The sequence below is a fragment of the Otolemur garnettii genome, unplaced genomic scaffold (assembly GCF_000181295.1).
Source record: "Otolemur garnettii isolate 467f Iridium unplaced genomic scaffold, OtoGar3 scaffold00004, whole genome shotgun sequence".
NCBI lineage: Eukaryota > Metazoa > Chordata > Mammalia > Primates > Galagidae > Otolemur > Otolemur garnettii.
In genome coordinates this window covers 6,874,532-6,898,638 of record NW_003852399.1, presented here as the reverse complement: position 1 = coordinate 6,898,638, position 24,107 = coordinate 6,874,532, and the positions used below count along the sequence as shown (strand labels likewise).

General features: G+C 44.3%; 1 protein-coding gene across 1 annotated transcript in view; it reads right to left on the bottom strand.

Annotated features, from left to right (window-relative positions):
- Window positions 1-17,982: 17,982 nt before the first annotated feature.
- The window catches only part of FBXO32 (F-box protein 32), a 32,065-nt gene continuing 25,940 nt past the window's right edge, over window positions 17,983-24,107 (bottom strand). Inside the window, exons 7-9 of the mRNA XM_003782362.3 lie at window positions 20,161-20,343; window positions 18,737-18,880; window positions 17,983-18,338 (exon numbers count right to left, since the gene is read on the bottom strand). Coding sequence (XP_003782410.1) covers window positions 18,249-18,338; window positions 18,737-18,880; window positions 20,161-20,343 — 417 coding nt within the window. The 3' untranslated portion in view covers window positions 17,983-18,248. The remainder of the gene's footprint in view (window positions 18,339-18,736; window positions 18,881-20,160; window positions 20,344-24,107) is intronic.

The following is a 24,107-nucleotide window of genomic DNA, read 5'->3' as shown; positions in this document are numbered from 1 at the left end:
GAAAATAATCGACAGATTAAGATAATGAGTAATGGAGCTGGGACATGGGGAGAAAGTCCAGATCCTACTTTGCATGGGGTAGTACAGGAAGGTTCCCTTGAGGAGGTGATACTTAAGACCAGATGATAAGAAAGAGCCTAGCAAGGGGGAATAAAAAACACAGCAGGCTCTGAGGTGGGGAAGAGCTTCACAAGTTAAAGGAGCCGCAGGAGAGCCATTGGGGCTGAGCCTCGGATGGGATGAGATAGGAAGATGGGCAGGACCAGATCACCCAGGGCCTTAGTGCTGCAAAGAAATTGGGGTTTATTCTAAGTTTAATGGAAACTCTCCAAAGGGTCCTAAATAGGTGCGTGCTGTGATCTGATATGCTGCATGTGGAGAAAGGACTAGAAAGGGTAAGAAGCCTGAAGGGACTCCTTTCACAAGAAATGGTGGTGGCTTGGACCAAGTGGTAGTGATGGAGAGAAAGAAGGGGGTGGATCTGGGAACTGGCAAAACTTGATCCACAGAGATTAGATGTGTAGGGTGAGGGAAAGGGGAGAAATTAATGGTGACTCTTAGGTTTCAATTTGGGGAAATACAATCTCCTGGGTATTAAAGTCAACAAATATGTAAAATTATGACTGTCTTTATTTTTGCTAGGTTCTGTACCAGTGACAATCCCCGATTTTCTGTGCTCTAGAAAGCAAATCTTTTTTTTTTTTTTTTTGACAGAGCCCCAAGCTATTGCCCTGGATAGAGTGCCGTGGCATCACAGCTCACAGAACCTCAAACTCCTGGGCTTAAGTTATTCTCTTGCCTCAGCCTCCCAAGTAGCTGGGACTATAGGTGCCCGCCACAACGCCCGGCTGTTTTTTGGTTGTAGTTGTCATTGCTGCTTGGCAGGCCAGGGCTGGATTAGAACCCTCCAGCTCTGGTGTATGTGGCTGGCGCCTCAGCCTCTTGAGCTATAGGCACCACCATGGAAAGCAAATCTTATTTTCCATCTGTTACAGGTTCATTGTAGGTGCCCTGTAGCTTCTTCCATTGGGATCCGGAATAAAGAAGCAGCCCCTGTCTGGTATGTGCCACACAGTGGCAGATGGCGAAAAGCTACCGTGGAGCCATGTGACAGCTCTTAAAACATCTGCCTGATGTGGCACATAGCACTTCTACTGACATGACATTGGCAGAAGTAAGTCACATGTCCAAGCCTGATGTCAGTGGGCAAGGAAGCATAATTTTCTTGCTCAAAGGTATAATCATTCAGAGCCATATTGCAAAATACTCTAATTTCAAACTATGTTATGGGATTCATCACCAGGATGGTTGCTTATTATGCCGGAAAGAAACTAAGGAAGTAGGCTGGGTGCGGTGCTCACGCCTGTAATCCTAGCACTCTGGGAGGTCAAGGTGGGAGGATCTGGAGTTTGAGACCAGCCTAAGCAAGAGTGAGACCCTGTTTTTACTAAAAATAGAAAAATTAACCAGCTGTGGTAGCAAGTGCCTATAGTCCCAGCTACTCAGGAAGCTGAGGCAGGAGGATTGCTTGAGCCCAGGAGTTTGAGGTTGCTGTGAGCTATAATGATGCCACTGCACTCTACCCAGGGTGACAGAGTGAGTCTCAAAAAAAAAAAAAAGAAAAGAAAAGAAAAGAAGACGAAGAAAGTAGCACAGTATGTCAAGGATTTCTATGTTCCATACCTAAGGAGAGAAAGATGGTATGCAGAATTTAGGAGTGAATATTTCATAGATTTTCTCAAATCTAGGAAAATAGGTTTTTAAAAATTATTTTTTAGGGCGGTGCCTATGGCTCAGTGAATAGAGTACTGGCCCCATATACTGGCCCTAGCCAAACTGCAATAACAACAACAAATATATATATATTTTAAATTTTTATTATGTATCATTTTATTTTTATTTTTGTAGAAACTGGGTCTTGCTATATTATTTAGGCTGGTTTTGAACTCCTGTGTTCAAACAATCTTCCTGCCTCAGCCTCCTAAAGTGCTGGGATTTCAGGCATGAGCTACCATGCCAAAACAATAAAATTATTTTGTAACATTTCATCTGCAGCCAGACATGATGGCTCACACCTGTAATTCCCTTCCTTGGGAAGCCGAGGTAGGAGGATCACTTTAGCTTAGGAGTTCAAGACCAGCCTTAGCAAGAGTGAGACGCTATCTCTACTAACAGAAAAATTAGCTGGGTGTCATGGGGTGCGCCTATAGCCCCAGCTGCTTGGGAGGCTGAGGCGGGAGGACTGATTAACCCGAGAGTTTGAGGTTGCTGTGAGTTAGGCTGACCCCACGGCACTCTAACCTGAGCAACAGATTGAGATTCTGTCTACAAAATAAAAACAAACAAACAAACAAAATCCAACCCAAACATGTCATCTATTTATAGACGTTAAGATCTAAAATCACAAACAGGTATACAGTGAAAAGTTTCCTTCCTACATCTGTGCCTTCCATAGGCAGCACAAGGTGGGAGGGGCCACGGAAGGCAGTGGAAGACGGCATCGTGAGGAGGAGGGCAGTGCACATGGTCAGGTATTTCCAAGAAGGCAAATTAATGGAAATACTTAGAAAGAGAAGCTATGATCATGAAAGGCATAAGTTCAAGAATCAATTCACACCAAAGGAACTTCGTTTCTTTTTCTTTGGTATGTTCCTGGATAAGACTATTTAGAAAGGAGAGTGCCCTCACTTCAGTGTAGCAGCCGGCACAGGCTCTCATGACAAGTGGGAGTTCAATGGAGATATGTGGCAACTAAACACACAGCCGGGTGTCCTCAGGGCTCGTGGTGCCTCTGGACACCGATGTGCCAATTCACAGGCTGAGAAACTTGCAGCTAGAGCTTGTCCCTTGGTCTCGTCTCAGTATGTTCTGTTGCCGACTTGAAGAAAGACATAGAAAGCATGGTTTTTCAAATCTAAAGATGAAGGGGAAATGACAGAGACAAAGCCTCAGAAATTCTTGAGAGAATTGAAGAGAGATGAAAACTGGGATAATGTGTAATAGTGAGGAGAATGAAGTCCTCCTGCTAGGAATAAAAGGTTAATGAAAGAAGGTTCACGATGATGGAGAGCCTGAAGTTACACGCCTTTTAGTTGGCAGAGAACATGATCAGGTCATATATGTAATATGTTATATATCAATGTACATGTTAAGAGGCATTGTCAGGAGTGATAATGACATTCTGTTGACCCGATCATGTTCTCTCCCAACGAAAAGGCCTGGATATATGTTATATATTGCAGTCTGGGAGGCCGAAGTGGGTAGATTGCCTGAGCTTGCAAGATTGAGACCAGCCTGAGCAAGAGTGAGACCTTGTCTCTAAAAATAGCTGGGCATTGTGGTGGGCACCTGTAGTCCCAGTTACTCGGGAGGCTGAGGCAAGAGGGTTGGTTGAGCCCAAGAGGCTGAGGTTGCTGTGAGCTCTGATGCCATGGCACTCTACCAAGGGCAACAAAGTAGACTCCGTCTCCAAAAAAAAAAGTTATATATTATCATACATGCAGTGTCATGTATGATAGGGATGGGCAGGGGGGAGGGACCAGATGAACAAAGTTTCAAGAGGGACGGGATGAGGTGCCCTGTATTTGCACTGTTTGGGTCACTTCTGGGTCCTGCGTTTTGATGTTCTGGAATGCTTTCAGGGGCAGGAAACAAGACAGTGAAGGGTTTAGAAATAATCATGGAATCCTCAGAGTTCTACTCTGAGTGTGGTCAGTCTGGAGAAGAAAAGACCTCGGGCAGAGGGCATAAGTGCTGTCTTGCATGTTTAATGGCTGAAGTGCAGAAGTGAATTAAACTTAGGTCGTGTGGCTCCTGGGCTCAGAGCTGGACCAATGAGCAGATATCACTGAAAGGGAGATTTGTGCACAGCCCAGCGCATAGCTGTGATAAGTAGCAAGCTTCTTGTCATCAGAAGTCAATGTCACTGGGATCAAAGCAGAGCCTGGGTCACCGACCATTAGAGATGGTGGTGACCAAAGAATTTGCCTACGTAGGAAAGGAGGCATTTCCACCGTAGCCAGGTCCCAGGTGTACGTATCCTGGAAACTTTGTTCATCTGGTCTCACATTGTCCTCTAGCACAGCTCTTGCACCCTATGTCATAACCGCACAGCCAGTTGTGTCACCCAGATGTCACCAGGAGCTTCCCTGCCCTTTAGAGACCTCATTGCGCGTTACCTGTGTGAGAGCCTTGCACTGTCCCGGGATTCCTCCCCTTCTCACGCTTAGTGCTCCTCTTCCTTCTCGCTGGCCATCTGGATGTGAAGCCTGTGAGAAAGGCCTGTGCTTGTGCAGAGGAAATTGACAGGATCGGAGGGTTCCTGTGGGACAGAGGGACAGTCGAGGCTGTAATGCAAAATAAAGTCTGGTCTTGGATGGTCTCTCCATCAGGGTCCTGGTGGGAAACAGATGTTATATTCCAATGGGATAATTGGAGCGTTTCATGAGTGGAGTGTTATTATGGGCAGGGTTAGGAGAAGCAACAAAGGACGATGCAGCAGCCAAGGCCATTTGTATGGGGAGCTGTGGTGGGCAGGGCACCAGCCCCCCAGAGATCTCTATAATCACCTTTTCTGGGAATAAGTCAATTTACATGACAAAAGGACTTGGCAGATGTGATTAAGTTAAAGATCTTGGTATGGAGAGGTTATCCTGGATTGAGATGGGCTCGGTGTTATCATAAGTCTTTGTAAGAGGTAGGCTGGAAGGTCAGAAGCAGAAAAGGGGATGTGATAGGAGGAGAAGCAGAGGTCAGAGTGGTGTGGGGCCACGAGGACTGCAGGCAGCCTCTAGAAACTGGAAAAGGCAAAAAAGGGTTCTTCCCAGAGGCTCCAGGAGGAATGGAGCCCTGCCGACCCATTTTAGACTTCTGACTTACAGAACTGTAAAATAATAAAGTTGCATTGTTTTAAGGCAACACATTCATGGAAATTTGCTATATAGTGACAGGAAATGGGTACAGGAGGCTTTATAGCCTTATAGCTTAAAGGAGTGGTGAGGGGGGATAGGTGAACCCCGAACCCAGGGCAGCTTTGGGGGAGAGTCAATGGATGCCTGCTGAGGCCTTTGGGGAAGGGAGAGGCAGCTCCCCTGAGGCCTGGCAGGAGGTGTCAGCTGAAACAAATAACCTGTTCTCCTCCTGCCTCACGTCTGATCTTCCTGTCTTCCTTCCATGGGCCAGGCCTAACCACAAGCAGGATCCACAGATGCGGTTCAGAGGGTCGGCCTCCTGGGCCACAAAGAGAACAGAGAAGGGTGGTGGGAGGGTCAGGAGTAAAGGAAGGGGTGACTTGGGGGTGACACTCAGAGAAGCCTTTATAGACAGGGGACTGTCAGTGCCTGCTGTGGCACCCTGTCGCTGCGCAAATAAAAACAGCCGGGAGCACGGATTGAAGGTACAAATGCCTACAAGAGAAGGACTTCCCATAGGTGCAGGGAGAGCCCTGAGTAACCTGTGTCATGGCTTTTTGTTGAAGCATTATACAACAGGTGTGTGGAGGGGGTCCCCGTACTGGAGCTATGTGCTTAATGATCACTACTTGCTTTTTCTCCCCGGGCTCGACTCCCACCCGGCTGCACCAGAGTGTCCAGCGTATAACACCTGCTTCCTAACAAGCAACCGATTTTAACTCATTGACACATGCAGCTGCTTGAGGGCTTGTCTCTGGCAGCAAAACATCTCCATGCTGGCTAGGAAACTGTCTCACTCCCAGTGCCTTCCGCAAGAACCGGCAGCTGCTTCTATAAGCCTGGTGCTTGGTCTGCTACAGTGATGCTCAGAGAAGCCTTTATAGACAGGGGACAACTGAAGTGGGCCTCGTAGGGAGAGGAGGAGTTTACCAGATAAGTCGGGGACAGAATAGCACATGCAACACAGGCATGCAGCAGGCGGCCAGTTCAGGGAACGGCATGGAGTTTGGTGCAGCTGAAGCAGAGGATGCATATGGCCGTTTATGAAGCTCTAGCAAAAGCAGGGTCCTGATTATCACCAGCCTGCTGTCATGGTGGTGAGCTTGGGGGTTGAACCAGACAGAGTGAATGGGAAGCCTCAGAATGATTTTAAAACTTATTAAAAAATTGACAAAAGTAACTCTTGCCAAACTTGCAAGTAACACAGAGTTAGCATAGGGTGAAAGACTCCCCTTCTCTGCTCTGTGTTCATCCGAACCCCTCCTGCCCCTCAAAATGAGGTAGGTGTTGGTGGTGGTCTGGGGAGGCATCTTCATTGATGCAGAATGAATGGTATGATAAATTTTCAAATCTGCAAATATAGAGACAATAGTTAAAAGAATCTTCATTTACCTATTACTCAGATTCAACAATGATATAAAGAATGATTATAAATAGTAGCATGATTAGATATGTGTTCTCAAGGACCTGTAGGGCAGGGAAGTGGGCTTTGAAGGGGCTCAGCCTAGAGGTGGGAGACGGGTTAAGCACCTCTTATGAACTTCCAGGAAAGTGATGCTAAGGGCTTTTAAAGGCAGTGGAGGCGAGGAGGGGGCTGATCAGGGAGCGGATTAAGAGTAGAATTGATGGGCTACATGTGACTCAATCATGAATCTGTGTCTCATTGAATCTAAGATGCTGTGGATCATCAGACACTGCCCAAATTCAAAGATATTAAAAATGAAAAGAATGTTCATGTTGGCAGTAATAAAATGTCATAGAATTAAAAGCTGGGACTGCCAACGTTTTGTGGGAACAGCAGACACAAATTCACCATTATTAGTATGTAAAAGAAGCAAGATTTTGATATGTGGAATCTTCTGTACAGGATGGATTAATGAATACATTTTTTTTTTTGCTTCTCAAGTTGGGAACTCTTGCTGTTCTTGATCAAAGAACATATTTCGAGGGATTTGTATGGTTGGGAACTTTGTAGAAGCCTCTCAGTTTGAAAAAGTGCCTCCCAGAAATGCTATCATTTCTGAGGCCGCAGGCCTGCTCAGGTTGGGAGCAGCCATATTCTGTTCAGTTAATAAAAATAGATGTTTTGAATGGCAGTGGGTTCCAGAGAGAGCTTGGATTCCACAGGCAGATGGAGCTATTATCCATATTTTTTTCTGGCAGGGACAGGCCTGCAAGCCTGTAATTACAGGGGACTAGCATCCCTTGTCTGGGGTTGGGATGGTTATCTAAACACCGTGGGCAGGTATACACTTCTCAGGCCCCAATTCCAGGACCGGAAATCCCTCTTCGGAGGGTGTGACATCCAAACCCAACCCAGCTGAGGGGCAGGCCTTGGCTCTCTGTGGAAGGACTGGATGCTGGGCTGCAGGAACAATGTGCCAGGGAGGACCCTAGTCACTCCAGCCTGCAAGCTCATGTCTGCATGCCCAGGACCCCAGGATGAAGTTTTGCCTTTTCTAAGTTGAAATTGGATTGAATAACTCATGTGAATAGTCTTAAAAAATTCAGAGCCAGACTTCTGCCTTGCAGGTTATTTTAGGACCACATTTTACTGGTTACAGTTTTGGAAAAAGTACTTTTGTCTTTGCATTCCTGGAAGTGCCTGGCAAAACTGGCCACTCTTAACTCCCCACACTACATACGGAGTGTGGGCCCTGGATTCAGACAGCATGAATCTGAATCCCAGTTCCACTGTCTGTCCTTCGGTGAGCTGCTTGTCTGACCTGTGCCTCAAGTTCCCTCCTCTGTAAAATGGGAATAAGAAATGGTAGCCTGCTAGTAGAATCATTGTGAAACAAGCACGTAACATACTTAGAACAGTGCTGGATGATTCGATGTAAAAATAAGTACAGTAGTGAGCCCCAAGTGTTCAATTTACTCTGTGCCGGCCACTTTTCTACACAGAATAGCTCATTTAATCTTCCCAGCAATCTGAGAAGGAGATGCTAATTTATTTTATTTTATTTTATTGTTGGGGATTCATTGAGGGTACAAAGAACCAGGTTACATTGATTGCATTTGTTAGGTCCAGTCCCTCTTATAATTGTGTCCCACTCCCAAAGGTGTGTCACACACCATGGGTGATTCCCCCACCCCTCCCCCGCCTTTCCTCCCTCTGCTTTCCCTTTCCCCCACCCCCAGGAGATGCTAATTTTATCCCCATTTTATAGACAAGGACATTGAAACACGGAAAAGTCAATCCCACGTAAGTTAAATATGGCTGTGTCCCTGCTGAGGCCCATGCATACTTGCTTGTAGAATATTATAATTACTGCTTTCTATGCTGGGCTTGGAGGACATGGGTTCCTCAGATATGATGATTCCAGCTTGATGGGCTTGTCTCAACTTGGTGAACCAGGCCAGGCACATGGTAGATACATAATGTTGAGTAGATTGGAACTAGCTTACTGGGAAGTCCCAATAAAAAGTTGATTTTTAAAAAAGTTTTTGTTCCCAACCATATTATATGGCTGTCTCTGAGGTTCCAGGGGAATGGCTCCCCTGATGACCTGGGGTCACATTTTGCAGCTTTTCAGCTCTTGTTGGGCATTGCTGGTCTCATTTCAGTACTTGAGTTTCTGGCGTATTCAGTAATGCAGATCTCAGTGCAGGGGAGGCTGTGACTGCAGTGGCCCCTGGGACCCTTGAGGGTGTCTCTCTTCCTGGAGCTTAGGTGTGGGTGTGGGGGTGGACAGGGGTGGGAGTGGACAGGGGCAGACAGGGGTGGGGAGTGGACAGGGGTGGGGGTGGACAGGGGTGGGGGTTGGCCGGGGTTGGGGTGGACAGCGGTGGGAGTGGACAGGGTGCCTCCTCACTTAGAGGTTTCCATCCTCTACCCGTGGGTTGTGGCTGCTTTTCTTCTTATTGCTTCGCTGCTGCTTCTCTCTGGGGCAGGTGTCCCACGCTGGCCATCCCAGAACCATTTGGATAAAACCCATTTGTACACTGCCATTTTCTTCATGGCATTGTCCCTAGAAACTTGAATTAACATGTCCTTGATTTCACTTCCACTGCTGCTAAGTTTAACAAGAAATTGAATGTTCATTCATTGCTCTAATTCCAACTTTAATATTCTCACAACACGACACAAAACTGTGCAACAATAATGAACACCCCTCATCAAGACATCACATGTCGACGTGAACATAGCTGTGAGACACTGATACGCCAAGGTTATGAAATTAGCTTACCTAGTTGTTTGTATGTTGCTGCCAACGTAAGTGCATGTGGCAAGTTCATGAACTTAATTGTCAGACCTTGTATATATCTCTCTCTCTCCCTCTCTATACAGGGTGTCCATAAAGTCTGTGTGTAATTACTATGTTAAACCATTTTAAACTGCACACGAACTTTATGTCCACCCTGCAGTATATATCCCTGTAAATATAAGTATAATCTCTACATCCACACGATGTTGTCTATATATCTATACCTGTATCTAAACCTATCCCTATCTATTTATCTATCTGTCTATCTATCCATCTATGGTATCTCTATACATGTAGTTATATTTTATTTTATTCATTTAAATATTTTACTACTTAGAATTCCTCAAAGTAAAGTATTTTATTCCCTTAATCTTTTGCTCTCTCATTCTACCTGTATCTTTATTAACTCTAACTCATCTACCTACCTATCTATCTAGATTTATTTTAAGGAATTGCCTGGTGCAATTGTAGGGGCTGCAAGTCTAAAATCTGCAGGGTAGGCTGGCAGCCTACAGACCCAGGGAAAACTGATGTTGTAGGGTTTTTGAGTTGTTTGATTGTTTTTGAGACAGAGTCTTTCTCTGTCACCCTTGGTAGAATGCCATGGTGTCATAACTCATAGCAACCTCAAACTCTTGGGTTCAAGTGATCCTTCTATCTCAGCTTCCCGAGTAGCTGGGACTATAGGCCCCAGCCACATACCCAGCTAACTTTTCTATTTTTAGTAGAGATGGGCTCTCACTCTTGCTTAGACTGGTCTAGAACTCCTAAACTCAAGAGATCCACCCTCTCCTGCCTCCCAGAGTGCTAGGATTATAGGTATGAGCCACCACCCTCTGGCCTGATGCAGTCTTGTGTCCAAAAGCAGTCCAGAGGCAGAATTCCTTCCTCTTTAAGAGACATGGCTGTTTTTCCCTTAAGGCCTTTAATTGATTGGATGAGGCCCACACACATTATGGAAGATCATCTGCTTTACTCAAGGCCTACTGATTTAAACGTAAGTCACATCTACACTGTCACAGAAACTTCTAGTCTGACGTTTCACAAACAACTAAGTTCCGTGGCCTAGCCAGTTGATACAAAAAATGAACCATCACAGAACTGCTTAAAGACAGCTGGCCTATAGCTGGCCACAATGCTGGGCTCATTTTTCTATTATTAGTTGATTTATATTTTTAGTTATTTCTAATTTTTTTGTGAGATTTTGTTCTTGCTCTGGCTAGTCTTAATCTTCTGAGATCAAGGGATCATCCCACCTCTGCCTCCCAGAGTGCTAGGATTATAGGCATGAGTGTGGGTCCCTCTTCCACTTTTAAGGACCCCTGTGATTACATTGGGTCCACCCAGATAGTCAAAAATAATCTCTCTTCTCATGGTGGTTAACTTAATCACATCTGCAGTTTCCCCTTGTGGTAGACGCTATTAGTTTGCTTACTGTGGCTGCCCTCTATTTCCATTTAAAATAATTAATTAGTGTGAGATATGGCTTTAAATTAAAAAGCATAATAATTTCACTAGCTTTAACTATGCTGAGAATTTTGTTGCGAGTTTAAGTAAAACATAAAGAAGATATTTATGCTTAATTTATTAAATTTGTAAATTATTCATTTACTTGGGAATGTTTTGCTTATTAAGGTTGTACTCTTATCTGAGCAGGTATTTGAAGTGCTTTTTAAAAAAGCAAATGCATTAGATTTATGGTTGAAGTGCCTAAAAAAATCAAGTGCATCAGATTTACGGTTGCAGCTTTAAAATGTTTAAAGGAATTTTTATTAACTTTGGAATAAGAAGTTTACTTTTTCGAGGGACTTTGGTCTGTTAAATTTGAGTTTATTAACAGTAATAAAAGGTCCTCTTACTTGGTATTAAAATTTATTAGACTTATAAATTGAATATTAAGATTCATTAGTTGAACTTAAGGGAAACTTTAATGAAAACTAGGTCTCTATAATTGTTAACTTTTCAACAGATTAATTTTAAACCAAGAAGCTGTATATAATTCTGCCTATGCACATAAACTCTCACTAATTTTTATTCTAGTTAAGGTTAAGTATATGGTCCAAGTGATACTTTCAAAAGCATTGATGAATGTATGTATGTATTTTTAAAAAATCATTTTTTACAGAAAGTGTCTCGGTATGTGACTAGGTGAGCAAAGCATGCATAGGGTATCTGAGGAATGCTGAGATTTTGTGATCCTGGTAGAGGTTTAAAAAAAATACTTGTATCCCTAATTATTCTCATGTACCGTTTATGTCATTTTCTGATGGACAGTTTGTAGCTGGGTCAGTGTGTGTTCTAGACTGAAAGTATCAAGTTAGTCACCCACAGGCAAGTCACTTGAGCAAATCCCCTCCACCTTAAAACACAGAACTCATCGCGTGTGTCTGGTTCCAAGCACTTCTTCACATGTGCATATTAGTTGATGAGTCAAAGAAACTGAGACAGAGAAGGGTTAAGTAAAGTGACAAAAGTCGCACTGCAGGTAAGCTGCAAGTCCATGATTTGAACCTTGCGTTAGACAGGCTGTGTTCTCTTTCTGGAATGCTCTTGCCCTCATTCTGCTGAGGTTGGCTCCTTCTTACCTGTTAGGTCTTAGTTTCAACATCACTTCATCAGAGAGGCCCTGTTTAGTCTAAAGCAGGCCCCCTTGTTCTATATCCCATGCCCTTCTTTTCTTTTTTTTGAGAGTCTCACTTTGTTGCCCTCAGTAGAGTGCCATGGCGTCATAGCTCACAGCAACCTCAAACTCTTGGGCTTGAGTGATTCTCTTGCCTCAGCTTCCCGAGTAGCTGGGACTACAGGCGCCTGTCACAATGCTCGGCTAATTTTTGAGATGAGGTCTCACTCTTGCTTAAGCTGGTCTCGAATTCCTGAGCTCAGGCAGGCACTCCACCCACACTGGCCTTCTGGAGGGCTAGGATTACAGGTGCGAGCCACCGCACCAGCCTTCTCCTGCCCTTCTTTACTCCCTTCATAACACTTATCACAAATTACCTTTTTTACTTGTTTTCTCTCCCCTTATTATTATTATTATTTTTAGACTAGTTAAGTATAGTAGTGAGAAGGGGTGAAAGAGTTGAATAAGGAGTTCAACCTGTGACTGCAAATAATCGTTTTCCCCTTTCTTAACAGACTCTCAATTCCATTAGGGCAGGGACCAGTTCCATCTTGTTTTCCACCCTACTCCCAGGGCCTCACACAGGTCTAGCATATAATAGCTATTCTATGAAAGTCTATGGGTGAATGAATTGAAATGGGCTCAAAATTCATCACTCCCTAATCATTCTACTATACAAACAGTATATGGAAATACCCTGATTAAGCATAATGGTGTATTATGGACTCAGGCTGTCATTCAGCAATAAGTTTATTTCTCTATGCATTCCTAGAAATCTTATAATAATGGTAACAAGTTTCTGGAAAAAGGAATATAAGTTTCAATAGGCAAAAGAGAAACATATTTGGTATGTTAAAGCCCAACTTGAATTGGCATACACCAAAAATGCACCACTGTGTGTTGTTGGAAAAACATTTATTGCAATTCAGTGTCAAAAGTTTTTTTACAAAAATATGCCACCGTTTGGTACAAACAACTATAAAAAGTCAGTTCATCATGCAAGAAAAGTGTGTAAATAATTTATACAGAAGGACTCAGCTGACACAATATTAAATAAACATCTCTGCTTATAATTGGTCTAACCTTATGCTTTTAGTTACAATGTTCAATCCCCACTATTGTTTTTCATTTAAAAAAGTACATTAAAACTTCTAAGCTTAGGACACAGGCTGTAATAAACACACCCCCTTTAGCCAGGGTGTTTGGCACTTGGTAGACTAAAGATGGTGCTAAGGATTTCCAAGTAGAGCACAGCTTGGAGCCTTCTGTTTAACAGACTTGTGCATTGTTAATTAAACAAACACATCTATACTCAGAGACAGAAAAAGTCATGTTCAAACTCCAGAAGTAATGTTGTAGCAGATGGAGTTTCAAGAAGTTCAGAGTTTTGGAGCAGTCATCCATTTTTGGGCGAATGGTTAAGTTTGGAGAGATTTTTCAGGAAGCTTTGTTTGCTGAGTGAGCTCAAGGACACTTTGATAACTGCCCAGCAGACAAAGAAATGAAGATCATGGGCCCTTGCTCCTTGCTGCCTCATGGAATAATTTCCCTTTACTTAGTGAAGATGAGGTTTAGCAGAGAGTGAACTTCCACTGGGATGGAAACTCGCTGGTACAGGAAGAGGAGGAGGTGGAGTGGATGGATTACATGCACCTCTGAGTCTAAGGGAGAGGAAACACTCGCATGGTTGACCATCAGAACCCGACTTTCTGGAAAGCGAGACACAGCTCAGACCTTACCTATTTTTATAAGGGCCATCTTTGTAATCAAAATGTAACTGCCCAAGGCAAAAATGAATTTGTCGAAACATGCTGCTTATGTTCTAGCACGTGGCAATACTCACTAGAATGCCACAGAGAGAGAGGCCGGTAAAAACATCAAGTTGCCCCTCCAACAAGAACCAGGGACTTGAAATGTTTGGAAAGGCCAGATGCCCAGCACTGGGAAGTCTCCTGTGCCCTCCACAGTGAAGGCGTTGAGTGGAATCACGTTTGGGGGGACTCATGTGTCTCTAATCATACTAAAAGGTGCTAGGAGTGGGGATGGGAGCTTACAAGGTCAGGCCTCAGGAGGCTCCAGGTGGGTGCTCAGCTCTGCCACTGAGTCCCAGGTGGGCTGAGGCATGTTCCCAAACATCCCGGATCTGCTTCCTCATCTCGGAAGACAGAAGGAGCGTCAGACTCCACCGTCCCTAACGTTCCTTCCAGGTCTAAGGTCAGGGGTAGGAATTGCCTTTGGAAAACTACTCTCCTCAATGAAACAGAAAGACGCATCCATGGAAAATGTTGAGTTTAAAGGAATCTCGTTTGTTGAAGCCATCCAGGGCCTGAGATATATTAAAGAGCAACCTCTCTGTGTTTGCCTAGAGGTTCGAGGTGCTTCTGAGGTCTGTTTAAACACTAATAGGATTTTAGGCCAGCATCCAGTCAGATGAGATGGTTCACAGACTCAGATACTTGGAAACAGATAAAAAACACAACAGATGTCAACATAGAAAATGATGATAGAATTTAGTTTAAAAAATTCACACATAAAATTATAGTTAAAAACAATTCACACATAAAATAGAGTGTTTGCATAGAAAGACACTACTGCCCTACGGCCTGGCAGAACAACATAAACTCAGGTGCATATTTTATGATAAACATTATATTGAATGCTAAGAACAATACACTGTTGAACCTTTCTTGAATGATTTACTTCCTTGTAAATCATACACTTGCTTAGACAAATGAAATGCCAAGCTCTTTCTTTTCTCCCATATAAAAACAACAGATACAAAGAGCCTTTGTTCCTGGTGAGCTCCTGCTGGGAAAGGGTTTGTGAATCCACAAAGCTGAGAACTGTGGCCATCTCATAATACACACCCACTACCTTACTTCACAAGTCCAAGTGGAGCCTGCTCTTGTGTTAAGGGTTTTGCAGTGGGGGGCAGCACCTGTGGGTCAAAGGAGTAGGGTGCTGGCCCCATATGCTGGAGGTGGTGGGTTCAAACCCAGCCCCAGCCCTGGCCAACAACTGCAAAAAAAAAAAAAGGGAGTTTTGCAGTGGAAACCATCAGTCCACCTGAAAAACGTCCCCCAGGCCACTTCAGTACAAAATTGATCATCATGGAACAAGTAGCATCTCACAACTGACATAGGGGGCTGTTGTTACTTTATAACTTGTTCATTTCTGCCACCTGCCCTTCCATTCAACGGATTCATCTGCCCACAGTAATGGCGTTGAGTAATAATGCAATTTAGTTTAAAAATGTCATCAGATTTCTTTTCTTTCTGGATCTTGCTCTAGAGTGAGCACTCCTAAACTTCAAGTATTCTTTCCCCAAATGCTGGGCCTTACTCTCAAGGGACTCTAGGCTCGCGGCCCATAAACCACTGCCCTGGACAGAACACCTCCATTCTTCTTTGGAAGTCTGAATTACTTCACATTTGACATGGAGTTTGAATTCTGCTTCACAGGGTTCAGAGTGGGGGGTAGGTAGGCACAGCAAAGGGAGTAGATCATTCTGTTTCTTCCACTGTCATGCCCTTCTGGCAGTTAGACCAGCACTTCTGAAATAGGGATTCTTTATTTTTGTTTTTCAGGTCAGGGTGTCCTGGAAAGGATTTGCCAGTAAAAATTCTATGGACGATTAGTGCCAGGGAGCAAAAGTTTACCTTTCTAACTCACTTGACTTACATGTGAGGCTCCGGCCATGCTGTAGAGGGACCACGGCCTCTAACACAGATTCTCTGAGCCTGCTATTCCCTTCCCATCGCCCCTACACAAACCGCAGCATCAAATATATGCCATCTCTATTCCTTTCCCTCTCCCTCTCCACCTGCCATTTCCTTCTATGTTCTCATCCTCCAGTAAAAGAGAACCATAAATGTCGATTTCTTCTTTTTTTCCTTAAATTTCCTTGACTCCATCATACTCCTCTTCCAATACTATCCGAGGACATGGGGTGAGCTCACAGGCACATCTTGAAGGCACTTCAGAAGACTATAACCCTGTCGCTTGGGGCAGGGATCATCTTGCACCTGTAGGTGGGTTCACAAATTCTGTGGTGACAGTACAATGCGGGCCATGTTTCTCGGACTGCAAACCTGAGGGAGCAGAGGAGTTCCTACCTCCTTAATCAGCATGAAGGAGCAGAGGTCGTAAGTTGGCGGGAAGATGAAGGCCATGAACCCCTCAATCTAAAATGCCATTCTGCCATTCCAGGACTTTCTCAGTAATGGCAGAACCAGCTCCCCCCCACATCTTTAAGGAAACTGAGAAATTTGAGAGAACCTGACAATTATGGAAGAAGCAACTTTTTATTCAACATTCCAGGCCCTGCGTTCCCAATCTGAAATTGATTCAGGGGGAGAAGAGGATTGTAAAAAATAAACCTCAACAAAATCTTTTACCCAACAAAATCTTTTTTTTTTTTTTTTTTTTTAGACAGAGTCTCACTCTGTTGCCCAGGCTAGAGTGTTGTGATGTCAGCTTAGCTCACAGCAATCTCAAACTCCGGGGTTCAACCAATCCTTTTGCCTCAGCCTCCCAAGTAGCTGGGACTATAGGAGTCTGCTGCAACATGTAGGTCGTTTTTCAAGTTTTGCCAAAGACAGGCTCTTACTCTTGCTCAGGCTAGTCTCAAACTCCTGAGCTAAAGTGATCCTCCTGCCTCAGCCTCCCAGAGTGCTGGGATTACAGGTATGAGCCTCTGTACCTGGCTCAATAAAATCTTATTCCTTCATATTTAATTTTTTCTTATTAAGACAATTTAAATTCAATTTAGTTTCTTTCTTCTTGGGGTGATAAGGGAAAAATACAAGAAGTCCTGCTATAGGCACAAATATTGCAAAGTGAAGAGCATGGAATAGTAATTTCCCTCCTTTCAGAATGTGGATTGTGATTACTGAGGGAAGGGTGTGAAGACGTGTGTCACTAGCTTGTGTTGTTTCTGTACATGCCTATCTGTCTTTTCCCCTTCCCTGATCACCCAAGGATCAACCTTAAAGGATACACTGTGCCTCAACATGAATGTGAACCAGGTTCCTATTTCTGCTTTACTTTTTTGCCAAGGTCATGCAGGGTGACAATTTTATTTGGAAAAAAAAAAAAGTGAACACAACTGCAAATATATATACATTGTTGTAGAAAAGCAACACTCTATAAAAAGTAAAAAATCCAAAAACCTCCCCAGCCCTTCCCAGGAATATTTGACAATTAACTCATAAAGTCCTGAGATTTCTTTTCTTCTGCAGTTACCTGCTGATATTTGCCTTGCAAGATCCCCTGGGGTCTTTACGTTTTGAACATTAGCTCCCAAGCAGGTTAAGATGAACTTATGGTACCTCTGCTCCCTATTTGGCTAGAACTCCAGCCTTTACTGGTAATCAGCCTTGCAAAAAGCCCTAGCTCATGTTGAAAAAACTTTGATGTTGGATCTAAAGAAAAGCAGCTCCCTGGCTGGTCACCCTGGCCAGTGGGACAGCCGTTAATTGGCTGATATGTAAAACCTGCCTCAGGCTCCAACTGGGCTCCCATCATTCCACAGACATACGCGCATCTAGAAAGACACCCAAGGAAGGCTGGATGAGCCAGGAAGTTCAACAGGAATAATGGGGTATTCACAGCTATTGGGGTGACCAGTTTTATCCTTCCTGTGGACTTCTCTGGGACTGCTTTAAATTGGCCTATTTCCCCAGATGAGCTACAACATGAAATTGAAAAAAAGACATCTGGACTTTGGGGTTGTTCTAGGAAAGAGGCAACTCCAAAGAGGGTCTTGTTCACCTGACAAGGAAGGGTGACACAAGACGAGGGTTGCTTCCAATATCCCTTTTAAAGCGATGTTAAATCACTTTTCATAGTGATTAAAACATTTACAAGAGAAACGGACCTACAGCCTACTGGATCATGCATGTCGTGGGAGCACTGCACGCTTTTGGAGGTAGACCTTTGTGTGGTATCTCTCAGGATAAGGCCCTCTGCCCGTGTGGGTTTAGGATGGGTGGTTACTGTGCTTTCTTTGCTTTTCAAAACAAACTCCAAATCAAAACCCAAAGCCCAAGGATTCCTCATATGTAGTTTTTCTTCTTTCTCTCTCTTTTTTTCTTCCTAAACACATTTTCACATTGTAAACAAAGAGTGTTCTATTTTGTATTTGAGTTTTGCCTCTCTCTTCCTAGGGAACTATCACAAGAGTTTCCAGGATCTTCCAGAGAGTTCCATTTTTAACGCTGAAGTAGAATTCTTGTCTTCTGTCTTGCTGGCAAATTGTTAGGAAAAAAAAAGTTTATTTACAGTATTTCTGCTTTTCCATACCAATTCTAACGAGAGGTTCACATTCTTACATTCCCAGTCAGCCACTGCATCCTTCCCCTCCAACGTCCTCTCAATGACTTAGCTCACAAGTTCTGAGCCAATGTTTAAAATGTACACTATTTATAAATGAAGTGTCCGAACGCCACATTCCCAGCTATCCAATCAGCAGGGGGACCCTTCTGCAGTGTTTCCATGTGCTGAGATTCAGAACTTGAACAAGTTGATAAAGTCCTGGGGTGAAAGTGAAACAGAGCAGCTCTCCGGGTTATTGGCAGTGCACGGATGGTCAGTGCCCTGGAAGGGAATATTGTGGTTAGCGTTGAGTTCTCAGAGGCATCTTATGTTGGCTTTTGTCACCAACAGAAGGCATTGAGGCATTGCTCAAATTCAAAACAATGATTCTTTGTTATGCCACAGGCCTGGAACAACTAAAGAGCTGTGTGTTTGCACACAAATGCATGTACACTGGACACACAGAAATAGGACTTAGGGGTGGGTGGGTTGCAAAAAAAAAAAATAAACATAAGGGAGTGAAGGAAATGAAGGTAACTGAAAGTCCACTCCTGTCTCCCCTCCCCTGGGGGCTGAGATAGGGAACAAGTAGGGAAGGATGTGGTCTCACAAGGCTGGATGGCACTGCTGACTCTTAGCCACTGGGCTAGGGATCTGGTGGTCACTTCTGAGACTCATACCTTCCAGGAAAGAATGTGACAGTGTTTGCAAAGCTGAAGGGTGTCTCCATATTGCTCTTTCCTTGGGTAGCATCGGATAAGTTTAAAATACATCTTCTTCCAATCCAGCTGCCCTTTGTCTGACAAAATCAATCGCTTGCGGATCTAAAAAAGTCAAATGAATAAAGGAAGCTGCAGAAGAGTCTGCCAAGAAGATGGTTTGTGGTTTTCTGGTTCAGAAACGTTCTTCTCCTACCCTCTTTCCCCCCTTTTTAAAAATCTCTACCCTACAATAGCCAAAGGAAAAAGCTCTGAAGATACAAAGATATACCTTCTTAGCTCTCCCCAGTTAAAACAGTAGCTTTTAACCAGTCTTTCAAAGAAAACAGGTGGCTGGTAATATGTTCCTGGTGACCACTGTGATCTTAATAAACAGCTTCAACTTTTTCTTTGGTATAGACTTGAGTGATTATTTCCAGGGAAATGCAGTGAGTGCTTGGCACTGTGGTTCTATTTTATATCTAAATATTAGTGGCTTCATGAACAGAACTTGTTAAACTCACACATCTATATAAAGAAACTGGAAAAAGACCAACAAACTTGAGGCAGCATGATGAGGGGAAACAGGCTTGCAGTTGATAGCTGAAGGCCCAAATTCAAGTTCAAGGCCGGTTTCCTCACCCAGAGAGCCACTTCACTAATTTGGATACGTCACTTAGCCATCTGTGGCCTTAGTCTCTTCATCTGTTTCAAGTGGGCAGAACAATAACTATCTTCCCTAAGTCATTAAAGTAAAAGGAAATATTATCCATAAAAGCAGTTACACTGCAAAATACTGAAAAAAAGGTAAGTTGTTTGGTTGCAGAAATAAAAGATGGGTGCCAATTTATGAATTTTTTTTTTTTTTTTAGCAAGTTGTAAAATACGAATAGGTTAAGAACATAAGTATTTTTCCCCCATTAAAACTATCCAGAAAAAGCAAACAAGCCCTGACATACTCATTATTTAAAAATTCCTATAGGTGGCACCTGTAGTTCAGTCAGCAAAGGTGCCGGCCACATACACCTAGGGTGGCAGGTTTGAACCCAGCCCAGGTCTGCTAAGCAACAATGACAACTATAATCAAAAAATAGCCGGGCACTGTGGTGGGCACCTGGTCCCAGCTACTTGGGAGGTTGAGGCAAGAGAATCGCTTAAGCCCAGGAGCTGGAGGTTGCTGTGAGCTGTGATGCCACGGCACTCCACCCAGGGCAATAACTTTAGACTATGTCTCAAAAAAAAAAAATTAAAAAATAAATAAAAACTCCTATACTGTCATTTTTAGTCACACCAGAAAGGCCTGGAGTAGGAGGCACCCCCCCCCGCCATGCTTGACAAGGACACCAAGGGAGCTTGGGATGGAGCAGAGAAGGGAGGGTGGGGGAGGCCCGCTGGGCCCTGCCTACCTGCCGCTCAGAGAAGTGGTACTGACACAGCTTCTTCCAGAGCAGCCGGTCCTCGCTGAGCACATGCAGGTCAGGGGCCACCTGGCCCAGGCTGACCAGGTCCCGTCCGTCACTTAGCCGCTGCATGATGTTGAGTTGCAAGCACAGAGGCAGGTCAGTGAAGGTAAGGCCTTTGAAGGCAGGCTGTAGAGAGAAGGATAGCAAGCTGGGGCTTGGAGAGCAGCGTCTCCCCAGGGGGCACACCCTCCAAGGAGGCAGCTGGCCCCTTGTCCTCTGCTCACAAGTTGGTTTACTGACAGGAGGTCAAAAGCAGGAATCTCCCCATCCTAAAGGCAGAAACAGGACGCCTGGGCCAAGACCCACAAGAATGGCCTGGAGTAGCTTGAGCTGAATGTGCTGGAGGGATTTTGTTTAGTTTCACAGAGCTTTATACTTTTACTCTCAAAGATTCTCTAAATAGCACATGGGGGATTCTCCTGCTTCACTCAGGTCACTCAGTTACAAGATTCACTACCTTCTAGAGGCCTCACTGCCCGGCAGGGAGAGACCCAGGCTGCTACCCTGGGCTCTCATCTTCACTGGCTCCTGCAAGAAGGTTACTCTTCGGTACCTAAACGCACTTGCTCCCCTGTCCTCAGTGCCCTCATCTCCTCACTCCTCTGCTTGGACAAATCTCACCCTTGTCCATTCAGTTCAAACCCACTTCTTCTGAAAGGCCTCGTTTGCTTTGGTGACTGCCTTAGGCCTTCTTCATGGCACCTTCCTAGAATTCCTGGTCTCTTTCTGATGAGTTTTACCACATCTCCCTTTCATCATGCAATGTAACCCTTTGTGAAAGGAACCTTGAAGAGAACATGCCTGCTAGAACTTAGGCTCTATAAAGGCAGGGAATTTTATCTTTTTCACCGCTGTGTCCCTAGTGTCTAGAAAAATACCCAGCAGGTAGAAGGCACTCAACAAATACCTGTGGAATGAACGAAATCCAAATAATTAAAGAGGCAGAAAGCAACAATAATACAAAGATCCTGCGCTGAAGTGTGTGTGTTGTGTTGTGTGTGTGTATCTGTGCACACTGGGAACGGCTGGTCCACAGCCCTTTGGCCTAAGCCGTACCAGCCACTAAGGTTTTCTATTGAAACCTAGGGCTCCACGGCACATTTTTTTTGCAGCTTTTGGCCGGGGCTGGGTTTGAACCCACCACCTCCAGCATATGGAGCCAGCGTCCTACTCCTTTGAGCCTACTCCTTTGCCGCCCACCATGGCACATTTTGAAAACTGTTGGTCTGTGGATAACACATAGGCAATTAATCATGAGCTTCTCTAGGAGCATCTGTTATACCCTTGAACTTGTATTTAGGCCTTTATTGTTTAAAATGCTGGTGAGCTCACGATAGCCCAGCTCCACCTGCATCCCTCAAGGAAAGGCCTAATTTTGTAGCACCTGCAGACTAGCCTGGCACAGACAAGCTCTTGAGTTGCTGCGACGAGGTCTTTAGGCTGGTGAGAGACCCAGAAGCATAAGCAGATAGTCAAGGACAACACGTTAAATGCTTTCATAGAGGGAAGCATAAAGCACTAGGAACAATCTGTACCTAGCAGGTCCTCAAATATTTTTGCTGATATGTCTTAAGCATTGACAGGATGATGTAGAAGTCAACGCATCACCTGGGCCTAGATTCCTTGTCTTCCCACACTAGTGCTGGGTGAACTCTTGATTTTGGACTACTGATATTTTTAGGTCAGTGTTTTGTTACTTCTGAAAAGTCACAGGAAAACAAAAAAATACAAGGCAAAGAAATGCTTTCTTAGCTCAGGGAAGAATACCCTGAGAATGGGCATCAATTTTCCTCTTCAAATTCTGCACAAAGCCTATCAATGCCCAAACACACAGGGGGGCACTTTGTCTCAGCAGTTGCCTCCTGTGTCCCCTGCAGGGCAGGAGGGGCAGAGGAGAGTGGCCATGGGAAGGTTGAGCTACTGAGATGGGGGTGGCATGGGAAGAACACCCACCACATGGGCAAATAGCGACTCTGAATCTCAGGTTCCCTGGGGAAGTCTGGGGCTCAGTTTCCCCATGTCCAAATGAATGGTTTACAAGATTCTGAGGATCCTTTCAGTTCTAGCAATCTCAGACTTGGAAGGACTTTGGCCACCTCGTCAGAAGTATCTATGACTTGACAATTTGCATTGCTTGGTTCTGCCTCAGGCTGCTGGGCAGAACTTTCGATTGTTTGCAGAATTCAGGTCTTTGCCAGCCACAGAAGGCCTTAGACCTATTTGTCGTTTATCATCTGCTGCTGATCATATGAGCTAATAAAACTGCCATGAGATTTTCTTTTTGTTTCCAGCACTTCAAAGCTTCTACTTTTTTGGTTAAAACTCCCAGGCCAATTATTACATTAACTCCTATTAAAGGCAAGTCCACTTGGCAGCGTTCACTCTGTCAAATTTTCAAATCTGCACTTTTCCAAAATCCTTGCCCAGACCCCATGCTGAGTCCTTACGCCCGAGAAATGGTTAACTACTTGTGAGCCGCCTTCTTTTTGACTATAAACATATAGCAGAAAAATAATTTGCTCTCGCCCCTCTAATCCAGCATTTGGCTAAAATCCATTTGCGTCTACCCTGTCCCCTCATACGTTTCAAAACCCTGCCTTGTCCACTGCACCCCATCATTATGTCATTCCACCCCTGGAAACCGGCTCTCTTCATTTCCTTCCTTCATTCTTTATTCATTTTTTTTTTCCAGTAAAAATTGACTCCATAGAATTAGATGTGAACATTTCAAAGGCAAACAAGATTACGTGCTGGGAAGATACTAACAGAACTTTGGCAAATAAAAGCATTTACTGTGAAAGTCACCGGGATATTTTTATGTGACAATGTACTTCTCTTGGGCCAAACTGTTAAAAAGTCTCAGAAAAAACAACAACAAAAAAGATAAGTAGACTGAACTAATTAGGTACTTTCTCTTTCTTCCTCTCTTTTTCCCTCTCAATCTTTCTTTCCTCTGCAGAGCTGGGCCTTGGTGGGAAAAGCCCTTCAGGGCTCTGTGAGTTCCAGCACAGCTCTCAGAAAACCAAGACAAGCTGGGGCAGAGGACAGGAGGCAGGAAGGTGCGATGGGCAGGCTCTGGAGAAAGATCTGGCTTTAATTCTCATAACTACTCACCCAGTCTAATTCTTCTTGTGTATAAAATGTGGATAGATATATCATATATAGTGTCGCTGGGCTGAGCAGATGGGATAATGCATAGAACTACTTAGTACTGTGCCCAGTAAATATTAGCCACTATCATGACTCCTACTTACAGTTCTTCTCTAAAGGAGCTTATGAATACACATAGTCCTAAAGGATTTAGAGGAGTGTCTACACAGAGCAGACCCTTAATGGTAACAGTTACTGCATTTACATTACTTCTGTGTGTTATGCACTAGGCCAACTGCTTTTTACAAGTTAACAAATGAAATCTCACACCAGGGCTGTGAGGGAGGCATTTCTGCAACTGAGGAAAGTGAGGCATGGAGACGTTGTATAACTTGTCCTACATCCTGAGGTTGGCCCATTGTCATCCATCCGCGTACAGGGCAGCACTTCCAACTGTGTTCCTTTGACACTGAACAAGCGCTCCAGGTGAGCCACGGGAGGAGACTCCTCTTCAACCATTTATTCATTCATCTAAAATTTACCGTCTCCTGCTCTGTGCTGGGTACGGGGAGTAAGGTGGGTAACGCCCCATCTTTACAGAGTTCATAAGCCAGTGGCTGGACACAAAAAGGTGCACACACATGAGCCAATCTCAGATCACAATGACTGCCCTGAGGAAGGTGATGTGATAGTGACACTGATGGACTGGAAGGTCAGGGAAGGTGTCAAGCTTGAAAGTCTGGAGGCAGGACCAAGCTTGGAGTGTGCAGAGAATAGTGTGGCTTGGCTGGAGTTTCTCA